We start from the raw sequence: 18,981 nt of genomic DNA, 5'->3' as shown, positions 1-18,981 counted from the left end.
CACCGGGCTTCCCCCTGCAGCTTTGACATATTACAGATGATCATACTTTGTACAATGGTGGTCAGTATCTGAGACATCACAGATCAGCGGTTCCCAGTGGACACCGCTTATACAACAGAGTCATTTTCTTTCTCCAGAGTCACTGGATAAGTCTCTCACTTCTGTAGTGGGTGAGATCTTATGGTCAGTGGGGTTCTCTCTCTCCCTCTTCTGTAGAGTATAAGCTTTTATGGTAAACAAGGTCCTCTCTCACCTGTAAAGTGTAAACTCTTAGTCTTCTTTTTGACAGTTTTCACGTGTACTGGAGATACATACTCACATAGACCCATTGAAATGAATGGGTCTGTGCACATGTCAGTGTGTTTCCTCAGACCTTGTGTCCGTGGGCAAAACATGCTGACATGTCCATTTTTTGCTGTCACCATGGACGGCAAAATGTCCCGCACACGTGCACACGGAGAACACACATTGATGTCCTCCATGTGCACTGATGGCCGCCAGGGGAGAAGCACTACTGTAAAGTGCTGTTCCCCTGTGGGAGGTGATGAATGCAACTCTCATTCTCCCCTAATCTGCCTGCAATCAGCATGAGCAGAGGAGAATGAATGAATGAAAAACCCAACGTGGGTTCCCTCTATGTTTTTGAATCAACCCGACAAAACTCACAGGTGCGGGCTGCTATTCTCAGGCTGGTAAGGGGCCATGGATATGGGCCCCCAGCCTAAAAACAGCAGCCCGCAGCTGCCCAGAAAAGGCGCATCTTATAGATGCTCCAATTCTGGCGCTTTGCCCGGCTCTTCCTACTTGCCCTGTAGTGGCGGCAAGTGGGGTTAATGTTTGTGGGGCTAATGTCATCTTATCACATTTGTATTGTGAGATGACATCAAGCCCATGGGTTAGCAATGGAGAGGTGTCAATAAGACACCTATCCATTACAAATCCTAGAGTTGTTAAGGGGTTAAATAAACACACAGCCAGAATAAAGTATTTTAATGAAATCATACACCACACAGTTTTGCCATCTTTATTGTTCTGCTAATCCAAGCGATGCACTCGATCTCTTGTAATAAAGATAAAATAATAAACTAACAATATACCATACCTGTCCGTCGCTCTGTTCCACGACGTAATCCATATCTCTGGAATAATCATTTTACAACCAGAGCGATGCTAAATGCAACCGCCCCGGCTGTATACTACTGGTGAATGAATGAGAAGCTGCTGGGGTGCAGGCTCAGTTACTAGCAGTGACGTCACTGAGTCTGTGCTCGCTGCCAGCCTTAACTCCTGTGACCTCAGGACCGTGGGAAAATGCAAATGATGAGGTCACTGCAGTTCAAGCTCTGTCACATACTTTATTCTGGCCATGTGTTTATTTATCCCCTTAACAGCTATAGGATTGGTAATGGATAGGTGTCTTATTGACACCTCTGCATTACTACGCTGTGGGCTTGATGTCACCTAACAATAGAGAGGTGACATTAACCAACAAACATTAACCCCACTTGCCACCACTACAGGGCAAGTGGGAAGAGCTGGGCAAAGCTCCAGAACTGGCGCATCTAATAGATGCACCTTTTCTGGGCAGTTGGGGGCTGCTGTTTTTAGGCTGGGGGGCCCATATCCTTTCCCCTTACCAACCTGAGAATAGTAGCCCGCACCTGCGAGCTTTGCCGAGTTGGTTCAAAAACATAGGGGGAACCCACGTCGGGTTTTTTAATTCATTTATTCATTCATTCATTCATTCATTTCCTCTGCTCGCACTGATCGCCAGAAGAGCAGGGGAGAATAAGAGCCGCGTTCAGCATCTGCGACCGGGGAACAGGGCTTACAGTAGCACTTCTTCCCCGGCGGCCGTCCATGTGGTACTGATGCGGCACACGATTGCCATACATGTGACTCACGTATTACACACACAGACACTGATATCTCCGATACTGGTTTTTCCGGTACCCGAAATAAATGGACGTTTGAAAATGGTCTTATGGTCAGCACTGTTCTACTTTTCTCCTCTTCCCCACATGTAATTTTTGAGTAATTACGAGCTTTCCAGTATTGAAATTTTCACAAATTTATTCAAATTTTGGAGGAAAATTCAACTAACTCTGCAATTTCAAAATTCAAAAGCTCGGCTCATCTCTGCTCTGTATGCTGGCTGTACAATGTACGTTGCCAGCAACAATAATCGGATTGACTATAACATTTGATGTCAATGGGTTTGCATATCAAGAATAGCAACTATTAATTCTCCACGAAGTTATATCACCATCACTACCTCCAGCCTGGAACTTGGATATACTGTATTGAGACAGATTCGATCCTTTGATGCATTGTACTCAAAAGTTCTGCCACCAACACCTGCAATCAGACAGAATTGCCACCAACACTCACCAACTGTGCCTATGACACAGTCTTAGTTTCATGTTCAATATCTTATACAAATATGTACTTATGAGACCTTTTCATCATTTTCAGGTCAGTGAAATGGAAGTCAATGGTCAGTTTGAGTCAGTATGTGAATCCGTTTTTAGTGAGCTAGAATCTCAGGCGGTGGAGGCCCTGGATCTTCCAATGCCCGGCTCTTTTCGAATGAGAAGCCACAGCTATGTTAGAGCAATTGAGAAAGGATGTTCTCAAGATGACGACAGCGTGCTGCTTAGACCATCATCACCTCCACGCACAACTACTACAGTGAGGACAATCCAGAGCAGCACCGGTTAGTACTAGTTTGTTCATTATTAGTAGTAGTAGTATTTTTGCTAAGCCTTTGTTTTATTCACCATAAGGCATTTCAGTAAAAGAAATATCTCACATTTAATACTAATTTCTTTAACAAGTGATGTGTTTATTAATAAGTTCAATCATGTGGAAAAAAAAACCCTACAAACCAGGGGGTGAAAATAGCAAAATTATGTACACTCACCCTCTGCTGTCACATCACTCCTATCATTTCAGCACAGGCCATTTGTGAGGCCCTCTTTAGCATGGATGGCTAATAAAGATATGTGTTAAACTGGTCCAAAGACACCCATTCACCATTTTTTAACCTGAAAACCCGTAGGTGACAAATGCCATTCTGTACTATATGTTAAATGTATATACCAAAGGTTTCCATTGGAAGTACTCTCCATATAAACACTGGGCAGACACTGAAACTCATGAATACTTGATATAAGGCTTTTTTTTATGCTTTAACACATTTATTTCAGTTGCCCACTAGCAACAAACTACAACCATTTACTTGATTACTTCTAGTACACACTGTGGCAGTTGTCATGAATTGCTATAGTCCTACCCTTACACTCCAGTAAAGTCTGCCTCTGTCATCAGGCGCCATACTCTGAAGTAGTGCTGGTAATGGAAGAGTCAACCTAACCAGCATCGCTGCACAACACAGTCACTGTCCATCTAAGAATGCTATAGTGGATATGACTTGAGATAACAACCATCCAGGTTAAGTGTGTTTTCTGTCCAGCTGTTAAGCAGAGGGAATCAGCTACCTGTTGTGGCCAATGGGGCAGTACCACACTTTATTTAAACTCTCAGCAATCTGCTGGAGGTTGCCAGTTACTGATTGGTTTACCATACTGGTGCTATTTTATTATTGATTATGTGTTTATGACTTTATTTAGACCTTGTATTCTCTACTATCCCACCTGACTTTGACCCAACCTTATCTGACTCCACTCTTGACTGCCCTCCTGGTATGTGATGCCAGCTATTCCTCACACTAGGGCTTTTTCTCCTGATTCTATCCCTGGTTCTGTCTCTCCAGTTACTGACCTGGCTAGTCTGACTACTCTTGCTTCAAGCTCGCGGCTCCGGCCAGCAGCTACTCCACGGACACAATCCAGGGGGCCCCAGTGTAAGTATAGATCCCTGTATAGGAGTTCAAGGAAGATGGCCAGCATAATTCTGGGCCTGGTAAACAGAGTGGCTAGTGCCAAGTTTGTCTAACTTTGCCTTTTTGAGCTGACGAACTTAGACAGTCATAACTGTAAGAAATGTATAAAAAGTAAAGCAATGTTTGAGAGATAATTAATTGGTCTCTCCAGCTGAAGGTATATGTTTTAGCTTTTAAGTTAACTGTTATGAATTTCCTGTACTATATTTATTCAGACTGAATAAAGAGATAATTGGTAAAGATCAGAAGACACTTTAGAAGTCAATGCATTGTATGTATCTACCTTTGACATTATTTACTTACAGTTTTTTTAAGCATAGTTAACATTTACTTTTTAGGCTCATAATTCTCATAATTCTATAAATTGCTTCATAATACATCATTCTAATGGTTTAGATTATCTTTATCTGTTATTCCCTGTTTAACTTTTTGTCTATGTGAAAAAAGGGGTTCTCCACTACAAAAGGTAATCTTAATAGGCCAAGAGTCTACGTACCTCCCGAATCAGCACTACTCCACTGTACTCCATACTGTATTTCCCAGCATTAAAATCTGACCAAAGGCTGTCACGTAACTGCTGCAGCCAATCAGCTGCCACTGAGCGACTCCATATGAGTGGTTTCTTCCTGTTTGGATGGAACGTAAAGGCTGCAGCCAATCAGTGGTTGATGATTAATGCTGATTAACTGCAGCAGTCACATGACACCCCCCCTTCCACTCCAGATGTTGATGTCGGGAGACTGCCAGGAGTTGCTTTGTTCCGGGATGTAACCATTTTTTTCTTACACCAAGCTACGCCATTAAGATTAACTTTTTTTTGGTATCAGACAAAGCCTTTTAAATGGAACATTCTGTCTGCCTTCAACCACCATCAGAGGGTGCTCACTGCGGTCACTGATATTCCATGTAGCTGACTAGTAAATCAGTATACCGTAAGCCCTGAAACTTTCGCAGGCAAGGCTTTAGGCAGTCAATTTATCATCATCGAAGTGTAAAGCTAAAGAAGCAACAGCCATCAAATAAACAGCTGGTGTGCTAAGCTGTTATGAAAGACGCCATGGTGCATCACAATATTTACGTAGTGTACACGATTTAATATTAGTTTTTTGCACATCACGCCATGAACATAGCATATGCATGTTATGGTAATGGCATGACACACCACAGTACTTGTTTGGTGACTGTTATATCTTTATTAATGGGAATCTGTCAACAGGTTTTTACTACCTAAACTGAGAAAAGCATAATGTAGGAATACAGACCCTGATTCCAACAATGTATCACTTAGTTTACTGGGTGCAGCAGTTGTGGCACAATCAGAGTTCTTAGATATAGCGTATAGCAGAGCTGAGAAAGCTAACCCCGCCCACACCACAACTTTCTGTGTACATTGCCTATTTATAGGGAGGTGCTTATATTAGGAGTGGGTGTGGTCAGACCAGGGCTCACTTAAGCTGTAGTCCAGGTATCGATTATCGCCTGATGATGAAACCTTCATTGTATGGAATCAACAGCACACAGACTAATAAATGACACATCACTGGCATCTGTGTTTCAGCAGCTATATTGTGCTGTCCTCAGGTTGCACCGCAAAAACGTGCTGATAGATTCCCTTAAATGGAATTTGAAGCTTTGTATTAGCAACATTGAGCTCCATTGTTTAGGAATGTATATTGTGAAATTAACCAGCCTAGACCATTTTCGACCTAAAAGGCACATGATGTCTATAACTGGAGTGTTTGAGACTAATTTCTTAGCAATTTATTTAGTGGTGTGAGTAAGTGGGAGATTCCTTCTAGTTCATAAAGGTTTATTATTTATATACTTGGATACTTTTACTAATGCTGAAATGATACCACAATACAGTAAGCCATAATAAAGGAGTTTGTAAAAAAAATTATAGGAATCTAATGTAAAAATACACTACATCAACGCCAGATGTTCTAGAGAAAGAACAGCTCACAATACTAATGACCCGAACACTTGCTGCTTATTGATCTGTCTACGGTAGAGGTAAAATTTCAGCACAGATCGGCAATCGATAAGTTGAAGGTGAAGAGGCAAAGGCAGAAATAAATGGAAGATGTGTAATATGTCAGCGCAATTTCTCCCATGATAGGTTTAATCACTTTATTTATGAAGTAGCTTACAGAACTTGCTCCCCTTTTCACTAGCAGATACGATAATGAATTATCCATAATTAATGAGGGACCAAATCAGAATATTATCTCATTTCCATCCCCTTAATCATAGAGTGTTGACAGCAAGGAAAAACCGTGCCAAAAACATTCGCATGGACTTTAAAACAGATGTTGTTTTGGTACTCTGCGATACTGAGAGGATACGGCAATGATGCTCGCATTGCTCAGAGTAACTTGTTATTTTATGTCAGTATCGGGGCGACATGTTGATAATAATTATTCCCTTCACAGCCTGAGCCTGCTATATATGCACGATTTGTGACAAAGGCCATTTCACAGGATTTCCACACTTAACCTTGATGAAAGAAATGCAAATATAACCAGTAAGGGAAAGACAAATTAGGAGATCTGATACAATTTCTGACATTTTAAAAATGTTTCTTTATGTTAATGGAGTAATAAATCATGGACAATCTAAATACAAATACAGCTGAAAATGTACTCACTCAGATATTCCTGATGTAAGTCTCTTGTATCTCACACTACTCCTTTCTACAGTTAAGGCCCCTTTACATTTAGCGATGCACCAGCGATCCCGACAACGATACGACCCGGTCAGGATCGCTGGTGCATCGCTAAATGGTGGCTAGTGAGCTGCCAAACAGGCAGATCTCACCAGCGATGTAGCGACGCAGCAGTGGTCGTTACTTACCTGTCAGACGCGGCGATCCTGACTTCCTCCCGTCCGCGTCCACGCGTCGCTCGTCGGCGCCACAGGAAGCCCAGCAGGAAGCGCCCAACAAGAAATGGACGATCTCGCGTGATCAGCGACAGACAGCGGGGGAGCCGGTCGGAGGTAAGTATCACACATAGCGATATCGCTAGCGATATATCGCTATAACGTCACAAAATCGGCGATATCACTATGTGTAAAGGCCCCTTTAGATAGGGCAGCTAAAAGTCAGAGGAGCTAATGGTGGAAGAGCGGAGCCCACATCTTCATCTGTTGGTGGCTGATATAGTGGCGGCAATCTAAGCAGCCAATATCACAAAGATCAGCTGAGCTTTTAGTTTCTTCAAAAGTAAAGGAATAAGTCAGAACGTATGTTGGTAGAAGTGCAACGAGAAGGTACACGTTCACACTGTGGCCACCTAGCAGACAAAAGCAAAATGAGCAACTACCCTGTAATAAGTAAGTAAATAAAGAAATAGTCGTACTACATAAAAATAACACGAGGTACTTAGTTGACACTGTTTTGATCAAAGGGCACAAAAGCCATCCTACCGTGACGAGGTCTACCCAATCGGGATGGTCCTATCTTTAGTATTAAACCTCACCATGTCAACAGACCTCAGTGTAGATGGGGTCAGAGCAGGACTGTTCAGACATCTGCCCATGGAAAGCTGTACGTAGACAAAAATACTATCCCGATTTGTTACACCTTGTTTTATCAAAACTAAGTACCCCATGTTATTTACATGTGTTATTACTATGTACTTATATGCTTACTGCAGGGTATTTGTTCATTTTGTTTTTATTTTGGGTTTTATTCAGTTTTTTTCTGTACAGATTTCCTTTATTAATGAACAGACCTGTCCTAAAAATAAGCCCTAACATTTGGGAGACCGTCACTTCAAAATCAATAGTAAAATAATGACCCCCAAAAATTGCATGAAGTGTACAGAAAATATTCAATGTAAGCAATGATCTTTATTTAACAATCATGATAATACACAATAAAATAGAATAAAATAAGGTGACTCATGCCAAGAGGAGACGCAGCAGCGAAAAACCTTTGTAGGCGATATATAGGGTAACTGCCATCTACTGGCTACATTAATAATCCTGGTAAAGTATACACCTTCATAATAGACAGTAGTGCAGAATTCCAAGCAAAAAATGCCCAAGGTGGATCGAGTAAAGTAATAAATATGTTATAAGAATTGTCACTCAATTTTGACATATCCAGGCATGCTTCGGTGTTAGCCAAGTATCTTGGGCGTGCTTGTATATTATGTTCGAGTCCCCACGGCTGCATGATTTGTGGCTGTTATACAGCCTGATCACATGCAGGGATTGCCTGTTTGTTAGGGAATCTCCATATATGTCCAGGCTGTCTAAACAGCCGCAAATCATGCAGCCGCTGGGACTCAAACATAATATATGAGCACGCCCGGATACTCGGATAATACCCGATCGTGCAGGATAAGACGTTATCTGAGCACGTTCACTCATCATTAGTAGTAAACTGATACTGAGTTTTTGGAATTAATCACATTGAAACTTTTTTTCATGTGATTATTGACTTTCAGGAAAGCTGAGGAGGCCCTTTATTTGTTTCATTCAACGGAGACCTTAATGGGTGGAAGGGCTAAATTCAGTGATTTCTGGAATGTTATAAGTCTTTCAGGAGTACCCTGCTAAAGAAGAAAAAAAGTCATCTAAATAATTAAAAACCTATTTTAGAATACTGATGTAAGATGCTCCGAAGATATGAGAAGGCACAAAGATGAACGATTTTCCAGTCGGTTTTCAGTTTGGAAGTATTCAAAGACTTTATTCCAAAAGTAATAAAAATGACAATCCTAGTACAGCCAAAGAATATGTTGTTTCCTTACATGTTTCAGACTAAATCTAAGTTTTTATTCGGACTTAGGTTGAGGCTGAAACGTGTAGGAAAATAACATTCTTTGGATGTATCAGGATTGTCATTTTCAGAAGTTTTGAATTATAGTGTTGGAATATTTTTAATCCAAAAACTGGCTTGAAAATCCTCCATCTTTGACTACTGTCTTACCACATCGGGCAGAAATATTGTTTCCATGTTGAAGAATTCTGGAAGCCTCATCCAGTGTGAGCTGGTTCAAAAAAATTGTGGATTCAGTCTGAAGGCAGCAAAACCCCAAAGGAACAACACGAGTGAAACAATCCAGAATGTGTTACACTTTAGATTACTCAATGTAAAGCTGTTATTAGAGTAAAAGGGGGTATTTTGAGTAATCTAAGGATTAACCCACTCTGGTTTGTTTTAAACGTGTTTTGTTACTGCTTGTTTCCATATGTGCTCATTGTTTTGCTGCCTTCAGTCTGAATCTGCAACGTTACAATAAGAACAAGGAAAATCGCAGCATTAATGTGTCCAAACTTTTGACCTGTACTGTATATTTCTGCTGTATACCAGTTTTTAACGTAAATTACCGTGAGCAAGCAACCATGTCTCCTTCTGGTAAGCGCAGGTACAATTGCATTTTTTCTTTTTTTGCACAAGTATGGCTTTTTACTGTCAGAAAATTCAAACAGCATCCTTTGTAAATATTCCTCATTTTTTTGTAGATAGATAGATATGAGAAATAAATATGGGATAGATAGATATAAGGCAGACACTGTATGTACCTGTATAGACAGCACTAAAGAGAGAATTAGATGTGTCGTTTAGAACAAAATGTCACAGTAACCAAAAGCATTTTGTGTTTTTCTCTCCCCCCAGTATAAAATGTTCATCTCTTTGTGACTTTACTCGGTGATGCGTGGGAGTGTTAGAATTCTTTGAAGGAGCTGTGCTGCAAAAGTGTTTTGTTCAGAAAAGATCCTTTGGTAATAGTGGATGCCGTTATATACTGATTAGATCGTGACGTAGGCTTCTTATGTAGAAGATATCAAAATAACTGAAATGACAATCATCAGACTTTTTTTTTCTTGAGTATTGTACAATTAGCCATAAAGGGTTTTAGGAATAGACGATTTGTTATTTTGAGTCTAATGTATTACATATAAATGCAGTTTCTCATCTACATATCATTACTAACATATACAGTATGTCACTGACCCCGCTCAGAAAATACCAACCGATTTACTAAGACCTCATTCACATGTCCAAGTTTAAAGGGAATCTGTCACCCCTTTTTTGAGATTTCATATAATGATATCATTCAATTGTGTGTCACATAAGGATTGTCTTAGTACTTTTGCTTCCCCCTGACCCCGCACCTTTCATGCATAAATGCCTTTTTCATATCGGTTCAGATGTATGTAAACTTCCGCTGTCCGGTCCGCTGGGCGGGGCTTATTCACCTGCTCCCCCCTCCCTGTCTTCCTCTACGCATTTCTTCTTGTGTAGAGCAAGACAGGGGGGAGCAGTTGAATAAGCCCCGCCCAGCGGACCAGACCGTGGCAGTTTATATGCATCTCAACCGATATAAAAAGGTATTTTTGCATGAAAGGTGCGGGGTCAGGGAGAAGCAAAAGTACTAAGAGAATCCTTATGTGACACACAATTGAATGATATCATTATATGAAATCTCAAAAAAGGGGTGACAGATTCCCTTTAAACACACTGCGCTGGTGAAAAATGGTACTAGAGTCATCAGTGTTTTTGATCAGTGTCATCAGTGTGCTATCAGTGAATAGTCCGTGTTTCCATTTTTACCATCAGCATGTTATCAGTGTGTCATCAGTGTATGGTCGATGTGTCTGTTTTTACCATCAGTGTGTCATCAGTGTATGGTCTGTTTTTACCATCAGTGTGGGGTCATCAGTGTATGGTCTGTTTTTACCATCAGTGTGGGGTCATCAGTGTATGGTCTGTTTTTACCATCAGTGTGGGGTCATCAGTGTATGGTCTGTTTTTACCATCAGTGTGGGGTCATCAGTGTATGGTCTGTTTTTACCATCAGTGTGGGGTCATCAGTGTATGGTCTGTTTTTACCATCAGTGTGGGGTCATCAGTGTATGGTCTGTTTTTACCATCAGTGTGGGGTCATCAGTGTATGGTCTGTTTTTACCATCAGTGTGGGGTCATCAGTGTATGGTCTGTTTTTACCATCAGTGTGGGGTCATCAGTGAATGGTCTGTTTTTACCATCAGTGTGTCATCAGTGTATGGTCTGTTTTTACCATCAGTGTGTCATCAGTGTATGGTCTGTTTTTACCATCAGTGTGGGGTCATCAGTGTATGGTCTGTTTTTACCATCAGTGTGGGGTCATCAGTGTATGGTCTGTTTTTACCATCAGTGTGGGGTCATCAGTGTATGGTCTGTTTTTACCATCAGTGTGGGGTCATCAGTGAATGGTCTGTTTTTACCATCAGTGTGTCATCAGTGTATGGTCTGTTTTTACCATCAGTGTGTCATCAGTGTATGGTCTGTTTTTACCATCAGTGTGGGGTCATCAGTGTTTTTCAAGGATGTATAAATAAATTGTAAAGCTTCTCCTATACTTTTCAATGTGAAACACGAACCGTGTGCTGCATGTATTTTTCACATAGACTTGTAAGAGATATACTGTATATCTCCATGAGTTTTGTACGAACATATAGTCTGTGAAAAAACATGGACATGTGAACAGAACCATAGATTATAATGGGTTTGTGTTGTATCTGTGAAAAAATGAATACAAAATGGACGTCTGAATAAGGTCTCATAAAGACTGGGCTCATTGTTCTAAAGCCAACCAAGGTAAAGTGCGGCCCGCGGACCACATCCAGCCCTCTGACTGTCTCATTCCGGCCCACGGACCGAGACAGCCATGGGGCTGGAAATCAGAGGTCCACGGGCCACACGGTGTCCTCCTGCTTGCTTTTTCCATGTGCAGCTCTGAGCTGCGCCGCTGACTTCTATGGTGAAGGAGGGGCTTCCAGCCACATTCTCCACCAATCAGCATGTGAAAAGCTGACGCGATGACATCATCTCATCGCATCAGCTGTGTACTCCGGAGATTCCGTGCACCAGAGGCAGGGAGAGAAGCAGCGCGCCGGGGAATGGGACAGAGGTATGTGGTGGTTTTTCTTCTTCTCATGTGTATTGGCTGTTTGGGTGGGCATGGGGAGGCTATGGGGGTGTGACATGGTGCTGCACACATGGTTTGACATGGTGCTGCACACATGGGGTGACATGGTGCTGCACACATGGGGTGACATGATGCTGCACACATGTGGTGACATGGTGCTGTACATGGTGGGTGACATGGTGCTGCACATAGGGGGTGACATGGCGCTGCACATAGGGTGTTGATATGGTTCTGCACATGGGGGGGTGACATGGTGCTGCACATGGGGGGGTGACATGGTGCTGCAAATAGGGGGGTGACATGGTGCTGCATATGGGGGCGACATGCTGCACATGGTGCTGCATATGGAGGCGACATGCTGCACATGGGGAGGGTAAGGGGGCGACATGCTGCACATGAGGAGACTATGGGGGTGATATGCTGCACATGGGGAGGCTATGGGGGTAACATGCAGTGTATATAGGGAGGCTTTGTGGGGTTCATTCAGTGTATATAGGGAGGCTGTGTGGGGCTCATTCAATGTATATTATTATTAATATTTATTTATATAGCGCCATTGGTTCCATGGTGCTGTACATGAGAAGGGGTTACATACAAATTACAGATATCACTTACAGTAAACAAACTAACAATCACAGACTGATACAGAGGGGAGAGGACCCTGCCCTTTCGGGCTTACATTCTACAGGATGGTGGGGAAGGAGGCAGTAGGTTGGGGGGGTTGCAGCAGCTCCAGTGATGGTGAGGCGGTGGCTCCAGTAGTGGTGAGGGGGCAGCGGGGATCATTGCAGGCTGTAGGCTTTCCTGAAGAGATGGGTTTTCAGGTTCCGTCTGAAGGATCCGAGTGTGGTTGATAGCCGGACGTGTTGGGGCAAAGAATTCCAGAGGATGGGGGCTATTTGGGAGAAGTCTTGGAGGCGGTTGGGTGAGGAGCGAATAAGTGTGGAGGAGAGAAGGAGGTCTTGGGAGAATCGGAGATTACGTGAGGGAAGATATCGGGAGATTAATTCAGAGATATATGGAGGAGACAGGTTATAGATGGCCTTGTAGGTCAGTATTAGTAATTTATATAATTAGTACATAGGGAGGCTGTGTGTGTCTAATGCAGTGTATATAGGGAGGCTGTGTGGGGCTTATGCAGTATATGGGGAGGCTGTGTGGGGCTCATGCAGTGGATCTATAGGGAGGTTGTATGCATCTCATTCAATGTATATAGGGAGGCTGTGTGGGGCTCATGCAGTATATGGGGAGGCTATGGGGGGCTTATGCAATGTGTATAGTTGTATAGGGAATCTGTGTGGGGCTCATGCCATATATGGGGAGACTGTGTGGGGCTCATGCCGCATATGCGGGAGGCTGTATGGGGCTCATGCTGCATATAAGGGGCTGTTGGAGGACTCATTCGATATACAGAAGGGGCTGTGCTCGGGTTCAAACGATATATAGGGGGATGTCAGCAAACTTAATTCTGCTCAATATTAAGTGATACAATTAATATTAATTAGAATTAATTTCAGCCTATTGGTTCGGCCCTCCACAACAGTCATGGTCTCTCATGTGGCCCCTCGGGAAAATGAATTGCCCACCCCTGGTCTAAAGGACCCTACTGGAGGATCCTTTCCCTGGCTGAGCTCACACCATCTACATCAGCAGCACAGAGGAGTTCAGGAACTGGCTCCAGGGTCATGTGCATTGTAGCAGAGATGACAACCACTACAGCCTGTCAGCAAAGAATGGACTTAGGAGCAGAGAACGGTCTCTGAGACAGGGATTGGTTTGTATTGCTGGTTTTATTATTTTTATATGCATCAAGCAAATTAGTTTAAAAAGGTATGGATGAAACACCCCTTTCACTATTTAAAAGAGGAATATGGGCATTTTGTTGATCGCAGTTCATCTTTAAGGGAAACACTTTATAGTGTTTGACATATTAAAAAATCTTTAAAAAAATGTATTTTTACAGTTTGTTTTTAATATGCAAATACCTTTTTTTACTAGTCAATTGGGCACTGTCTTCCTCAAACTCATCGTTCCCCTCAGCATGTCATCACACTCCTGTGGGGGTGATAACATGATATGCAAGAACCAGAGTCATCATCAGCTCTCTGCAAATCTTGCGCACGCTCATGACTTTCTTTCCTTCATGTCATTGTGCCCCTGAAGCCGGGTGTGCGCTTCCCATCCATCATCAGACATGCACTTTGCCCATCCAGAAGCAAAGAAGAAATCTGATCACAACTGAAGAGCCCAAGATGAAACCTGTGTACTCTGGGACATGTGCGGTGCGCCTCTGAAGCGTATACCTAGCGTTAGAGGCTCAATGATGTGTAGGCTAGAAAGTCTTGCCCATGTGTGACATTTGCAGAGAGTCGGAAATGACGCTAGCTCTTGCAAATGATGTTCTCATGTCCACAGGGGCCTGATAACATGCTGAGTGGGATGACTTCTCTGGGGAAACCAATGCCCCATCGACGAATCAAAAGGTTATTTACGTATTAAAAATGGACTTGAAAAAACTTTTTTTAAAGATCTGTTAATGTGTCATACAGTATAAAAGACTTGTTAGGCACGGTATTTAGAAAGGAATATACAAATGTTCTTGGTTTGTAGAACATGGTGAACCTGTCAGGTTCCCTTTGTATAATGTTGTACATTCTGATAAAAATAGTGGATTTAGGATATGGACATTTTATGTGGACATGAGTAGCGTCAGACTGGAGCATTTTGGGCCCACCAGTGAAAATCATTCTTGGGGCCCACTATGTAGCTTCATAGAAATAAATACAAAACCACCAATTGTGTGGTAAAACACGCTAATATCAGGGTATAATATAATGTAGTACAGATCTTAATTATTTAGCAGGGTTTGGGGTAGCCCCCTCATAGAATATAATGCAGCCCCCCTCATAGAATATAATGTAGCCCCCTCATAGAATATAATGTAGTCTCCCTCATAGAATATAATGTAGCCCCCCTCACAGAATATAATGTAGCCCCCTCATAGAATATAATGTAGCTCCCTCATAGAATATAATGTAGCCCCCTTATAGAATACATTGTAGACTCCCTCATAGATTAATGTAACCCCCTCATAGAATAGAATGTAGCCCACTCTCATAGAAAAGAATGCAGCCCCCTCTCATAGAATATAATGCAGCCCATCTCATAGAATATAATGCAGTACCCCACAAAATATAATGCAACCCTCTAAGAGAAAAATGCTGTCCCCCACAGAATATAATGTAGCTCCCTCTTAAAGTATAATGCAGCCCCCCTCATAAGGTATAATGCAGCCTCTCTCCACCTCCATCATTGTTCTCTCCCTCCACCCCATCATTGTCCTCATCACCACCTCCATCATTGCCTTCTCCCCATCACCCCTATCATTCTCCCCACCACCCCCCATCATTGCCCATTCCACCACCTCAATTATTGCCTCCTCCCCAACCACCATCATTGTCCTTTACACCACAACCATCATTGCTTTCTCCCCCACCCCATCATTGCCCATTTCAACAGCTCTAGCATTGCCTCGCCCCACCACTATCATTGCCCATTTCATCACCTCCATCATTGCCTCCCCCCACCCCCATCATTGTCCATTTCATTATCTCCATCATTGCCTCCCCCCACCACCATCACTGTCCTTCCACACCACCAAATCATTGCCAGCACACACACAGCACTGCACCTCTCTCACACACACAAAGCACCACACCACATACACACACATGCATGCACACAGACAGACAATCAGCACCACTCACCTCTCGGCAAGTTCCCTGCAGCACATCCCGGCAACCTCTTCCTCACTGGCAGCTTTCTGTCTGAAACAGCACAGGATGATGATGTCATCCAGCTGGGCTATCTCAGACAGGAAGCGCCGGGGAACTTGCGGATAGGTGAGTGTGCTGTGTGTCTGTCTGCATGCGTGTGTGACGCGGTGGTGGGGCTTTACATGTAGGCAGCGCTAGCTGCAGCCTGCGGCTAACGTAACCCGCTATTAAAAAGAAATTGTATTCACTCCTCTCCATACCCATGGGGGTGTGGGGAAATGTTAATATTCATTTCTCTTTAGCAGCGGGGACAGGCGAGGCTTCCTGTCACCCGCTGCTGCTCAACTGGCACAGGGCGGGCCCCCTTGACTCAGGGGCCCCATAGCCACTGGCTGGGGGCCCCTGTAGCAGTGGGGGCCCTAGGCAGCTGCTGGCCAGTATGCTAGCAGCTGGAAGTGCCTGGGCCCACCAGAGAATCTTCCGGTTCTCCGGTGGGCCAGTCCGATCCTGGACATGAGACTTCTGGACAAGGTGAGACACGCAGGAAATAATTGCCGTTTTATATTACCAGACTAGCAGATTTATGACACTATAATGAGATAATGACAGAGAGAGTCCAACAGTAATGGTATAAAGTCTTATGGACTTTAATGCTAGTTGCCCCAACTGTCCAACTATCGTAAGGGAAAACAGAAATTATGAAGCACCCTTGTTGGTTTCTGAATAAGAATTTGTTGTGTGAAGACTGTATGTGTTGGATAGTTTTTCCTTCCATATGCTGGTTTGGATAAATATACATTTGTTCTCTCCAAGCTTGTGGAGTGTTAGCTTTTCCCAGTCTGATGTACGACCTTTGCTCAGTCAGATTCCTCCTGTAGTTGCTCAGTTTTCCCAAACTGTAACATGAACCTGCCACCTCCCCTTCCCCTCTCACATCACAGACGGAGAGATGCTGCACGGGAGGCAATAAGGAGTGTTGACAGACATATGGTACATACTATGTACTGTACATAAATTTTACTCATACATACTAATGTTTTAAATTAAGAAAATAAAATATATCCGTAACTGTAATTGTTTTTAAAATACAATTTTTACTTAGTTCTTTATTGCCTTCTGAAGCTTAGGAGCCCTGAGAGGATCAGACTCTAGTCTTTGGTGCTTGGCTTTTTACTTAGTTATTTGAAGACAAAATTTGCTATGACACCAGCTTTTTTGCTTAATTGATATTGCCAACAATGATCAAGGCAGATTGTGAAGTTCATCAGATGAACAAGAACAATATTGTACATATATTTTACCCTTAACTGGGGAGATCCTTTTGCTGCGTTATTAAAAGAACATTTTGATCTTTTGAAAATTTCTGATCAAAGTCATTATACTAAATGCAGTCACTTTGCAGTGCCTATTTCAGTATTGTATGAACATATAACCCTTAAAAAATAAGTTTATTAACCAATTAATAAAAATAACACCAAAAGAAAACCCAAGTGCACAAAATTGTGATAAACTAACTAATAACACAGACAATGTATTTCATGTGCGACTGCTTAGATGCATCAAATACTTTATGCAGTCAAACATGTTTCAAAGGAGAGCCACTGTGTTGTCTCCCCCTTCACCACAGGCCGGGGGTACAAGGTCCGTGGAAAGGTAGGGGGAGAGAATGGGCTAGATAATCTCTATTGGAAAAAATCCCAGGTACAACCACACATGACCAAGGAAACCCTATGTGTTCACTCTCATCTCTACCTGTCAGCGGAGGTTGGCAGCCTAGAAAGCTATGTTTGGCGCCCCCACTCCACGATGGCTTTCCCTTACTTACCCTGCAGGCCCTGTGCTTATGTACTGTAAATGCAGGGAGCCTCCTCACACCACCTTGGGCCTCTAATCATCTTATGAGCATTTATAGGCATCTATACCTCTCATGAACATACCAGCCTCCTGATGAACCATCAAAGGAGAAACGTGTCGAGGCAGAGGCATAGAAGCATCTGATATTCATCTACATTAGCATTGTTCTGCCCATTATTGTGCAGCAAGTTAATTCATAGTGTAGTACCAGTTATACAGTCATATGTAAAAGTTTGGGCACCCCTATTAATGTTAACCTTTTTTCTTTATAACAATTTTGGTTTTTGCAACAGGTATTTCAGTGTCATATATCTAATAACTGATGGACTCAGTTATATTTCTGGATTCAAATGAGGTTTATTGTACTAACAGAAAATGTGCAATCTGCATTTAAACAAAATTTGACCGGTGCAAAAGTATGCACCCTTATCATTTTCTTGATTTGAACACTCCTAACTACTTTTTACTGACTTCCTGAAGCACTAAATTGGTTTTGTAACCTCATTGAGCTTTGAACTTCATAGCCAGGTGTATCAAATCATGAGAAAAGGTATTTAAAGTGGCCACTTGCAAGTAGTTCTCCTATTTGATTCTCCTATGAAGAGTGGCATCATGGGCTCCTCAAAACAACTCTCAAATGATCTGAAAACAAAGATTATTCAACATAGCTTTTCAGGGGAAGGATACAAAAAGTTGTCTCAGAGATTTAACCTGTCAGTTTCCACTGTGAGGAACATAGTAAGGAAATGGAAGAACACAGGTACAGTTCTTGTTAAGCCCAGAAGTGGCAGGCCAAGAAAAATATCAGAAAGGCAGAGAAGAAGAATGGTGAGAACAGTCAAGGACAATCCACAGACCACCTCCAAAGACCGGCAGCATCATCTTGCTGCAGATGGTGTCACTGTGCATCGGTCAACAATACAGCGCACTTTGCACAAGGAGAAGCTGTATGGGAGAGTGATGCGAAAGAAGCCGTTTCTGCAAGCACGCCACAAACAGAGTCGCCTGAGGTATGCAAAAGCACATTTGGACAAGCCAGTTACATTTTGGAAGAAGGTCCTGTGAACTGATGAAACAAAGATTGAGTTGTTTGGTCATACAAAAAGGCGTTATGCATGCGCTGTATTGTTGACCGATGCACAGTGACACCATCTGCAGCAAGATGATGCTGCAGGTCTTTGGAGGTGGTCTGTGGATTGTCCTTGACTGTTCTCACCATTCTTCTTATCTGCCTTTCTGATATTTTTCTTGGCCTGCCACTTCTGGGCTTAACAAGAACTGTACCTGTGTTCTTCCATTTCCTTACTATGTTCCTCACAGTGGAAACTGACTGGTTAAATCTCTGAGACAACTTTTTGTATCCTTCCCCTGAAAAGCTATGTTGAATAATCTTTGTTTTCAGATCATTTGAGAGTTGTTTTGAGGAGCCCATGATGCCACTCTTCATAGGAGAATCAAATAGGAGAACTACTTGCAAGTGGCCACTTTAAATACCTTTTCTCATGATTTGATACACCTGGCT

The 18,981-nt window shown here is 42.6% G+C and overlaps 1 protein-coding gene across 5 annotated transcripts in view; it reads left to right on the top strand.

The window, feature by feature from the left end:
- DLGAP1 (DLG associated protein 1) overlaps positions 1–18,981 on the top strand; it is a 966,059-nt gene that overhangs the window by 601,110 nt on the left and 345,968 nt on the right. For 4 of the 5 annotated variants that reach the window (XM_073550898.1, XM_073550896.1, XM_073550897.1 and 1 more), the window contains 2 exons: positions 2,476–2,716; positions 3,776–3,865. In XM_073550898.1, coding sequence (XP_073406999.1) covers positions 2,476–2,716; positions 3,776–3,865 — 331 coding nt within the window. The remainder of the gene's footprint in view (positions 1–2,475; positions 2,717–3,775; positions 3,866–18,981) is intronic. The other variant, XM_073550899.1, reaches the window with a different exon arrangement.

Source organism: Dendrobates tinctorius, unplaced genomic scaffold (genome assembly GCF_039654945.1).
Source record: "Dendrobates tinctorius isolate UK_male_01 unplaced genomic scaffold, ASM3965494v1 ptg000171l, whole genome shotgun sequence".
Classification (NCBI taxonomy): domain Eukaryota; kingdom Metazoa; phylum Chordata; class Amphibia; order Anura; family Dendrobatidae; genus Dendrobates; species Dendrobates tinctorius.
Note: the sequence above shows the minus strand (reverse complement) of the source record. Positions and strands in the feature narration are given on the sequence as shown.